Source organism: Gastrolobium bilobum, unplaced genomic scaffold, assembly GCF_033153095.1.
Source record: "Gastrolobium bilobum isolate Gb01-03AN ecotype WA unplaced genomic scaffold, APGP_CSIRO_Gbil_v1 utg24462, whole genome shotgun sequence".
NCBI lineage: Eukaryota > Viridiplantae > Streptophyta > Magnoliopsida > Fabales > Fabaceae > Gastrolobium > Gastrolobium bilobum.
This window is the reverse complement of record NW_026897771.1, coordinates 264,915-275,605: the sequence shown is the minus strand read 5'-3', so window position 1 is coordinate 275,605 and position 10,691 is coordinate 264,915. Positions and strand designations below refer to the sequence as shown.

General features: G+C 35.4%; 1 protein-coding gene across 5 annotated transcripts; it reads right to left on the bottom strand.

The window, feature by feature from the left end:
* Positions 1-1,298: 1,298 nt before the first annotated feature.
* On the bottom strand, positions 1,299-10,161 carry LOC133310153 (uncharacterized). Of its 5 annotated transcripts, none has more exons than XM_061511049.1 (7): positions 9,556-10,161; positions 5,499-5,624; positions 4,763-5,112; positions 2,417-3,161; positions 2,225-2,321; positions 2,088-2,142; positions 1,299-1,638 (listed from the first exon to the last, which is right to left on the bottom strand). In XM_061511049.1, exons 1-7 carry the CDS (start codon positions 10,058-10,060, stop codon positions 1,576-1,578), a joined length of 1,941 nt encoding a protein of 646 aa, XP_061367033.1. In that variant the 5' UTR covers positions 10,061-10,161; the 3' UTR covers positions 1,299-1,575. The 5 variants fall into 5 exon arrangements, with proteins under 5 accessions (XP_061367033.1, XP_061367032.1, XP_061367034.1 ...); XM_061511048.1 differs by having other exon boundaries at positions 5,499-5,645; positions 9,571-10,161; XM_061511050.1 differs by having other exon boundaries at positions 5,499-5,630; positions 9,571-10,161.
* Positions 10,162-10,691: the final 530 nt, after the last annotated feature.

Sequence of the window (10,691 nt, the reverse complement as noted above, 5' to 3'; positions counted from 1 at the left end):
TTTTTTTAATATATTAATTTTTAAAATATTAGAAGATATTATCTTATACAATACCATACCAAACACTGAATACTATACTAAACGCTAAATAACATTAAAATTTAATCAGATCTTATACTATTAGGCTTTATCCAATACTATGCATCAAATATGCCCTAATGATATGCATGTATTATATCCTTGGACCTTGGTAACTCACTTTTAGAACTATCGTTAATTAACGACACTTTTTCTTTATGTGTTCGCACTTTTTTTTTTTAATATTATAAAGTTTGAAAGAAAAACAGGCTAGCGTTTCAAAATCACGAGATTGCATGAGTATCCATCCGATTGATATATATAAAATATTTAAAAAAAAAAATTGGACTCTTTACTATGAAATTCGATCACTGTATATTTCAGTGAAGACTTAATTTTATAATTGTCTTAACAAAACAATACATATTTGGAAAAAGATATTGTAACAACCAACTAGTGTTACTACAAATATTACTAAAATCAATTTCACTGTTAAATCGATTATGTTAATCTAACGGTTATATTTATTTCTCTCTTTGTATAATTATGATTTCTCATATTTAATACTTTATATTTATTTTTACTTTTGTATGGTTATGATTTTCCATATTTAATGGGAAATCATAACCATACAAAGATAGAAATAAATATAACCGTTGAATCAACATAATCGATTTAACGATAAAATTGATTTGTAGTAACATTGATAATAACACTAGTTAGTTGTTACAATATCTTATCCCTGTATAATTATCACCGTAGATAGATAAAGAAAAAAAATAGCAGCTCCTAGTCGTACGAGACCACGATCATTGTGACAGTGAGAGTGTTCGGGCAGCATTTATAGGTAGCTTCGCACTCCTTTCGGATAACAAAAATCTCATTTTCAATGTAACTTTCCTATAGGATAAAATACTTGCAGCGTTGCAAGCATACAACTACAGACACACTTGTGGTCGTGAGTATACCTAGACATTTTTTGTTGTTGGGTACATTGTATATCTAGACATTAGGATAGTGCAATTATTCCATGTAAGCTTGCATGGCCCACAAGCTAATGGAGCAGCAATAAACAGCATCCTAATTATACCATGGCAATGTGTCTAACATAGATCTAATGTTTTCTATTTCGAGCTTTCACACGAAACACAATTATTTAGTGACAACTTCACTAGCAGCTCATGGTGATGGTTTTCATAATTAAAGCAACAAAAAATGGGGCAAAGAATAAATTTTTTTTTTTTGATAACAGGGCAAAGAATAATTTAACCATCCAAAATTTGAAGACCACTGGAAGAAAAAACATATGTTACAAATGAGAATGCATGGCCAAAATCTGTCTGGAGAGGCGACAATTCGCACTCTTCCCTGCGACAGGTGAATACATACAAACATCCAAAATTTCAGAAGAACGAAGAGACCCATTACACTATTCCAAGATGAGAAAATAATACAGAAAGAAGCATCGCAACAATCTACAAAAGTTTTATTTTCACCGGGTCGCTAAATAGAGAATTTGCATGCACACAAAATTGAGATGATCCACATTTGCATCTTTTATATCCACACCTGTTCTCTCCTATATTCCCTTACAATTACAGGAACACTTGTGGGGGGGACCTGCCAAAGTTAAATAGTTAAATTTAACTATAAACAATCATGACAAAGAATGAAAAATATAAAAGGACAACGCACCTTAAGAGTTAAGACTACTAAAAAATGCATTATTTTATCACGGAACTAGAGGGCTTATACTGTTATGAGAATTTACCTAGTTTAGATTCTTGTCGTCCATTATTTTAGTGTTCCTCTTTCATTTATTCAATATTTCTTTTTTTAATATTTAGGGGGGAGAGAGCAAGTAAAAATTGTTTTTATTTATTTATTGTTTTATTTTATCGTTTTGGATTTTTCTCACTCCAAACTGCTTATCTTAAACCTGCTTCAGAGTCATTCTCCGAAAAATAGTGAGACAGAATCCATGCACGAGGGTGAACAGAACAAGGTGCACTGTAGGTATCTACTTCTAGCAGCAAATTGATAAATCTTCTTTAAATTCCAGCACTTACCATGCCATAATCTGTGACTATGATTGAAACATAATCTGAAGGTGTTGCATCATAGCTGGCATCAAATTACAGAACTGAAAGTCAGAGTAAGAAAATAACAATTTTGATGTTGTATTATGTAAATATAAATGCCTTACATCAGATTTAGAAGTTGCAGATTTTCAGTATTGGCCCAAGTATCCAAGTGGCTGACATCCTCTCTGCCCGGAACCTTTGAAATGACATCAGGATCACCTGTAATGTAAGACAATCATAGAAACATCAGCCTTCTTCCAGACAGAAGGCAAAAAGCCCAATACAATCCTCATCATCTGTCACTGTTCACATACCAAGTTCATTTGAGCATATTGAATCAAGTTGTACCCTTTCATGAAATTTATAAGCCTCACAACATACTAAAACAGGGACACAGAACGCATGAGCAACCATTGCAACACATGCAGTCCCAACTCCTGAATAAACTGTTCCATTAGACAACACTGATGAAGCACCCAGAAAAACTCGAGTAACTTCAGGCATTATGTAGGAAACAGCATTTATATGAGTGTACGTACAGCTAAGACCTTTCTCCACCAGCCTACGAAGCATAAGCTTCCCTCTAAGCTTTGGTCGAGAGTCTACTACTACAACTCGAAACTGTTTCCCTAACTCATGTGCATGTAACAGTATCATTTCAACTGCCGATGATGACCCATAAGTAAGAAGAACATCACCATCTCTTATTTTTGTGACAGCGTTCTTGACTATGACCTTGTTGGCAAGTATAATCTTCTCATTTATAAAACGCTCAATATCTGACTGAAGAGAAGTTCTTGATTCTGACTCAGACAGCATCAGAGGTAGCTTGGCAATTCGACTTTTAAGAAATCTAATTGCATTTCCCATGCTGATAGAAAGAGGTCGGCACTCAATAAGGAATGAAACATAGCTACTTATTTTTGCTGTTAAGTCTCTCACAAGAGTCTTCTCAGGAGGAACTATGTAGTCTTTGATGGCCTCTTGAAATGCTTGAAGCATGGCGATACAACGAGCATTGCCACCACATATATCTCCAGACAGATACTGCAAACCTACCTGACAATTAACATAAAGACCACTAGGGTTAGAGGAAGATATATGCAAAAGGGCCTAATATACAAAACAAATTGAACCAGGTCTCTATCACTAACCAATCCAGTATCCACGCCAACACCACAAATAAATTTTAATCACAATTTGGATAATAGCACCTCCAAGCATACAATAGGTGCATAGATACAATTTATTTTCAATTAGGATGTCATTTAGGACGAACTTCTTAACTTTAAGACAGTATATAGTAAGCAAGACAATACAGTGCGATATAATAATATATTAGAAAAGGCATGAAATAATTTTGATACATATAAGGACTGAAACAAACTTAAGCTCTGTAACTCCTCATGTCATTCCATTTTCTTCATCTTGAACATGACATCCTAATAAACAAACATTGCAACCAGAAGATTAACAATTTTCACACTTGTTGAGATGAACCATGGAACAGATAATTGCTTTAAGAATTAAGCATTTTGCTTTTAACATTCTATTGCACTAAATCTAGTGATACTTGGTGTGCTTCACTTTCCCTTCCCCCTTATCTCCAGTTGAGGTAGAGAGTGTGCCTCTATCATTTACATTATCAACTACAAAGTATAATAATTAAGGATTTAAATTTGATCGACAGTCAAAGAGTTTTAAAATCCAGCAAACCATGTGATGTTACCTATCTAAAAGACTGCTAAAAACTTTAACTGCAAGTTATATTCCTAAATTATTCCAATGATTTGCCAATTTGAACCACTTTGATCCCTCGCAGTGGATCAAATTTAAACTCAAATAGTGAAGAGATTTCAACTAACCAGCATATCTAAAAATCTAAAATCCCATTATTACCAATATAGCTAATCAACCAATTACATGCACAAGATGTATCCCTTGTGATGCATCATCATGCAAAATTCCAACCATCACATTGCGCATTAACTTCGCATGTGTTTGATAAAACTAAAAATTTGAGCAATAAATTTTTATTGATGTAAATCTGATATGTGTAAAGAGACTTAAGTGCTGAAAATGTATTAAATGAAACTACTAGTACTTAATATAGTAAACAAGGCTACAGAAAAAGGAACCATTTCTGTTTAATGATATAAATACGGAAAGTATTGCTGCTGAATATGTTAAATGACTTCTTATATGCTGAATGTTTTCAGCACTTTCTCCCTCAACTGCATTAAACAAACAACACTACATCAATTTAGTGCTGAATCTTTTTATTTTCAAGTTACAACAAAGAATTGATTTTTCATACAGGTCCTTAGTTGAGTTTACAAAATCATTAGTCAAGACAAAGAGGTTTTAAGGGCAAGGAACCCCACTTACCCTGTGGTACTATCTAATTGTTGAGTTGTGAGCATGAAGCAAGAACATAACATATTATGAAATGATAAATTCTGACCACATAAGAACTTTGGATTGTGATAAGAACCTTGGGATGCACCACCCCAAAAGCTAGCTCAAAAGATGGGAGTGCCCAAGGCCTTATAAACCCCACATTAGTTGCCATACAACCAATGTGGGACTCCAAGTCTCATACCTTGCAAATGGATCCTAACAAATTGTAACAAGATGATATAATGGGATAACATATCCACCTTATAAACTGCAGGATGCAAAGGATCAAGCTGGAAAAACTTTGCCTCGAGATCTGGAAGCTGACTTCCATGTTCATACTGTGGCAAATGTCTGAACAGTTCAACTCTGTTCCTAGCTTCAGTTTGTTTTACAACAGCACGCCGCTTAGCTTTCTCCACTCTGCTCTTGTCATCATATTGCATCCGTGGTTGAGGAACATCTTTCTTTCTATCCTTTTCTGAAGGACGATCACCTCCCTTCTTCTCAGAGGCTGAAACTGAAGCATTATCAACTTTTTGAGGGGGCTTTGCAGCTTTAGCTGGTTTTGCAGTCACTGAAGTTACAGTTCCAGATGCCTTATCTCCTTCAGCTAGCAACACATTACACAAAAAACACATACTAATTAGCAATGTCAAAATGAATTATATCAAAGAAGATTCTTGAAAACCTGTCATAAATTCCCAATTTAGGCGTCCTAAGATCATTATAAAAAAAAATTTGAGTCCTTGCACAGTAGGTCCAAAGATGAAACTAGGTCCAAAATAACAAAAATGTAGTATTTTCAATGGGATAACTGTAAGACAGACAGACAGACAAATAAGCATATGTTTCAATTCACTTATTTTGCTTGCAGAGAAATTTAAAATCAAAATGCTCAAGAGAGATTTTGTTGAAAAGTTTTTATGCATACAATAATCAAGACCATCATTGCACTAATTCTAATCAAACAAGGTCATGCTAAATCCTACTACACACCTTTTACAGCAGCCTTTGCAGCTCGTTGAGCTTCTTGAAGAGCACGTCTTTCAGCTTTTGAGGTCTTCTCTTTCATTTGTTTTGAGTTTGTAGTATGGTGTTTCACTTCCACTGCTGATCCTCCTCCTCTGTCTGCTTTCTCTCTTTCTAATGGGGATTAGGGAAGGAGAAAAGGGTAAAGAAAATGCTTTGATTCCTAAACCATGCCAAATCAAAACTTCTGATTGTCCAAGATTCCTTCAAAAAGATACTACATGACCAGAAAGAAAATAAAGGAAGACCACAATCGATGAGAGCATCAAAATAAAGGAAGACCACAATCGATGAGAACATCTTGTGATGACATCCACATTCATTTACAACAAGCAAGTCAGTCGACAATTATTCCTCATATGTTCTGACTGACCATATTATTGAAATAAACACTCGGAAACAAAAATAATCAAAAGGCAACTAATATAGGATGTAGCAAAAGACACATTCAATTTTCAATATATTGAAAAAAAATGTTCCTTCTCTAGTATATATCTGAGCATAAGGTCAAAAAAGAAGATTCAACAAAAATAGTTGGATGGTGATTCAGATGGCACCAAATTAGGTGGGAATTGTGAGTTTTATTAAAATAACAGGGACATAATTTGAGCCCTTGGCTACTTCTGGAAAGTAGCCATATGGCATAGGTAACATCGGGTACTACTATGGCTTTGGTATGTTTTATATAATTGGTTCTTTATATGGTATCAAAGCCTCCGTGTCACGGTTTCGATCCTCACCGCCCTCCACTTTCTCTTGTGGAATTTCTTAGCACAAGTACATGGGCCTATGCATTATCCACTCTTCATGCCCAGTGGGCTCTCGTGTGAAGGAGGCGTGCTAGAGAAGTATATAAACTATTGATGTAACCTCACCCAACAACTTAAGTTTTTGGGTTGAATTGGTTCTGTATAGTATGCATCCAGTGCTTGAATCTCTTATTCTTTGTACCCTTATATTTTTGGGTTTAATTTGGACATGACGTAAATCCAATTTCACTACAAAAGCCACATCTTTAAACTATTTACTTTTAAATAAAATAAATTTAATTTGCGAACCATTTTAGATTTAGATAGCAAGGAATATGCATCTTATGAAATGAGTTATTTCTCTGTCCCATTTGCCTATTTTTCGGTTTTGTAAGTATAAAGTATGTAATTCATGGATATAAAACTATACTTATATTAAAACTTTTTTTGTTGCTTTTTTCTTTTTATCTTGGAGACTTTATTAAGAAGAGTAACCATAGTGCTACATGTGTGTGCTTTTCTAGGGAAAAATATTACATTCTACTTTTTTAATTTAGATGTTACAATTGTTCATTATGTTTAATTAATCTAATGTTACATTATTTCATATCCAAGATTTTTCAAAAAATCAATATATTCTGTTTCCCTAACTACATCATACTTACGCCCTAACATAGATCAGTGCTACCACGGATTGACTAATGAAGAGTCGTTATTTTACTAAGATGGAGAGGTGAAAACGTAAAGGTGATGAGAGACAGCAGCTAGAAAATAAAAAGCTTAAAGGCTTCATCCTTACACGTCTGAGGATGACTGTGACTCAGATTCTTAAGTAGAGACACAATATAGATTGGAATTGGCATAAAAGAAAATGGAAAGAATAAGAATTCTGGCCGGTGAAATTGGCAATTCAGCTTGCAGTATGTTGTAGCAAAGGACATAATGCTCTTTCCAATTTTAGAATCAATTCATTGAAGTGCAGGAAAAATAAATTCTTATTCTAATTTTCCCCGTTTTCATTTGTAACAAGCAAAGCAATAGCATTGCAAGGGCTAGAAATGATATGAATGACTAAAAAATTAAAATAATTCAGGGAAGTATTCAGGCCAACATACATAATGTTTCAACCAGTGAGGCTAAAACATGGTTGTGTTACAGTGTTAATCATAGAAGATAATCAATGTAGAAACAGAAAATCTCTGATTTTATCTGATGCGGGGTTAAAAAAAGCTCTTGCCAAATTTCTTAAAATTTTAAGCAGCCATACCAACTTCAAAGTGAAGAAGGAAAAAAAGCTATTTCGTGGAACTGCAAAACTCATTCTCATTAACTGAAGTATCTGATACATGACACAGCTATATATACATCATGCTGATATGGCAGCAAGCTATTGGGCCAAACAGAAAATAAAGAAACCTAACTGAGAAAGCTAACGGAAAGCTAACAGCTGTGCTAACAACTATACAACAGACTATAACCAATTTAGCTTCACGTAAATATTAACTAACAGAAGTTAACACTAACAGAACTTGACTAACGGAGCTTGATACTGTAATAGCCCCCCCTCAAGTTGGGAGATAAGCATCAAGCAAACCCAACTAGGAAATCACTTCCGAAAAGGAACAGGATGGAGGGATTTTGTTATAACATCAGCTAGTTGATGATGAGTGGAGATTGGCAGTAAACGAAGGATGCCTGAATTGATTTTTTCTCTTGTGATATGACAATCAATTTTATATGCTTACTATGCTCATGGAAGCTGGGGTTATGGGAAAGATAGACCTCAGCTCGATTGTCACAATATACAGAAACCAGTTGAGTGAAAGGGATGTGTAGATCCTCGAACAAGTAGGCAAGCCACTGGATTTCACAAGTTACACTAGCTAGAGCTCTATACTCAGCCTTGGAAGATGATCTAGACATTGTGTTCAGGCCATGTAAAGTCTTACCTAGCCAGTTCGAATTTTGTGGATCTTGCTAGAAGTGAACGCATCTCTCAAGCAAATACATGTGGAGCAAGATTGAAGGAAGGCAGCCACATCAATCGAAGTTTATTGACACTAGCATCAGTCATCAGGAAGCTAAGTGGTGCAAAATGTGGTCATATACCATATAGAGATTCAAAACTGACACGAATATTGCAGTCTTCACTTGGGGGGAATGCTCGAACAGCGATTATATGCACCATAAGTCCGTCGTTAAGTCACATGGAGTAAACAAGAAATACACTAACCTTTGCTACCAGTTGAAAGGAAGCCGTTAATACTGCCCGAGTGAATATGGTTGTTTTGGATAAGACCCTAGTAAGACAGTTGCAAAAGGAAGTTGCCAGGCTTGAAGGGGAGTTAAGAAGCCCTGAACTTTCTTCAGATTCATTTCTAAGGTCGTTGCTAGCTGAAAAGAGTTGAAAATTCAGCAGATGGAAAGGGATTATAGAGGATCTGAGGCGACAGAAAGACCTTGCACAATCTCAACTTGAACTAGACTAATGGAGCTTGATACTGTAATAAAACCTAAAGTAATTACAAATATACTAACAACAAAATGAAACTAATTTGTAAAGTCAATAAAATCGTGAAAAGTATATAGAAAGAATAAAAGAATTTATTTGCACTACATCTCTTAAAAGGTAATGCAAAGATATTTAGAATAAAACAAGACCTTCAGCAGCTTCACTTTAGAAATGCAGTGGATTTTATTAAATCAATGAGTATGAAAAAAGCATGTAAAGCCATCATGGCCCTTGTTTGACAAGCACATTATGTCATTAAAAACAAATGATGTGTTCCACAAAGGAACTCCTGCAATAGTCCAAAAGTTAACTAGCAATAATAAATGTGGTTATGGTGAACAAGAACGCAGCATTCATGCCAATTTCAAGTTATTAAATACAAATTTCATAAAGAAGCATCCAATATTTCTGCCATGCATCATCAAAGTCAAACATGAAAGCATCAATTATATTGTAACTGATAAAGCATTAAAAGTTTTAAATAGACAAAAGTTGCATTCTGTTGAACAGAATGGCACATGGGAACCTATCAAGCTTAATCTTGAACCTCAAAGGGTAAATTCACTAACAGAAATAGCCAAGATACACATAAATGTAACAATAAACATTTATACCTTCCCATGTGCTGACACAAACCTCAATCAATCCTCCTCTTAAATTACAGTTTCTTTCTAGTCTCTACTTTCACACTACACTTAATGAAGTTCAAATTCAAAGCATATTAATTCTCCACTTCAAATAGATATCAACAAAAGAACCAAACGAAGCAAAACCTCACCGTGAATCGCAAGAGAAGCATTCACCACCGAAACCGTGGTCAATTCACTCGCCGGAACACTACTCGCCTTCACCGCCGTCAAGTCAAATCCGCCGCGAGGAAACGAGGATGCCACCTTTCCTCCTCCGCCACCGCGACCGGGCGACGCAGCAGCTCCGTCGACGGAGAAATCTCCGTCACCGACGACGAACCTGCTCGAGTAGGAAGACGGCGACGGTGACATCGGAGCAGCGAAGAACTCCGACGAGCAGTTATAATTCCCGGAGGTGGCGACGGATTCCTCGCCGGAAGGGGAAGCCACGGCGTGGCGAGCAACGAGGTGGAGATTTTCCGATAAGTGACGCGGTGGCGGGATCATGACCAACGGCGAGGGAGAGTCGAAGGATATCGGGTCGGGTGGACCCGATTTAGAACGGTCGGGTGAGGCGAAGAACCCGACTTTGCGGACCTTAGGGTCAGTGACGGCGCGTGGAGCTCGGCGAGCATCCATGATTGGTGATGGAGGTTAAGGTTAGGGTTTAATGTTAAAAGAGTATTGAAGATGGAAGCATGTTTGGGTGACAGGAAAATAGAGAAAGAAAGGGTTTCTATTGTTTTCTCGGGAAAAAAATTTAGTGAGAGTGAGTTCAAAGCACGTAGTAACAGCCAAATGATGAAAAGAACAAAAAATGAAAAATGAAAAATGAAAATTGTTTGTCGTTTTCCCAAGTACAGTCTCACACTCTCACTCACTCAATCACTTCAGCTACTTTTGTTTGATCAACGTTATCGTTATTTTTCAAAGACGCAAATGCGGTTGTTTTTCCCACACTTTTTTTCTTTTCATATTGTGGATTGCTTATTCTTTTTACAAAATTGTAAACATTTTTTACCCCTCAAATTATTTTATGATAAAAAAAATTAGGACTTTCATCTTCTCATATTATATTATATGAGAAGTATTTTATCATGTTATAACTTAATTAATGATGAATCTTATATTTATTCTAAAAAAAATTACATACAAATTGAAGGAATAATTGTTATATTAAGAAAAATATAAATCTCATGTTATATGACAAATTAATCATCATTATGTTAAGAAAAAAATAAATTATATGATATTCAAAAAATAAAAAAAA

Bases quoted from the DNA above. Each gene is read 5' to 3' on its own strand.
- LOC133310153 (XM_061511048.1), bottom strand. From the start codon at position 10,060: ATGGATGCTCGCCGAGCTCCACGCGCCGTCACTGACCCTAAGGTCCGC. The intron at 5,113-5,498 runs GTGTGTAGTAGG...ATGTGTTGCTAG, and splicing joins TGCAAAGGCTGCTGTAAAAG to CTGAAGGAGATAAGGCATCT. The intron at 2,322-2,416 runs GTATGTGAACAG...CTTACATTACAG, and splicing joins AATATGCTCAAATGAACTTG to GTGATCCTGATGTCATTTCA.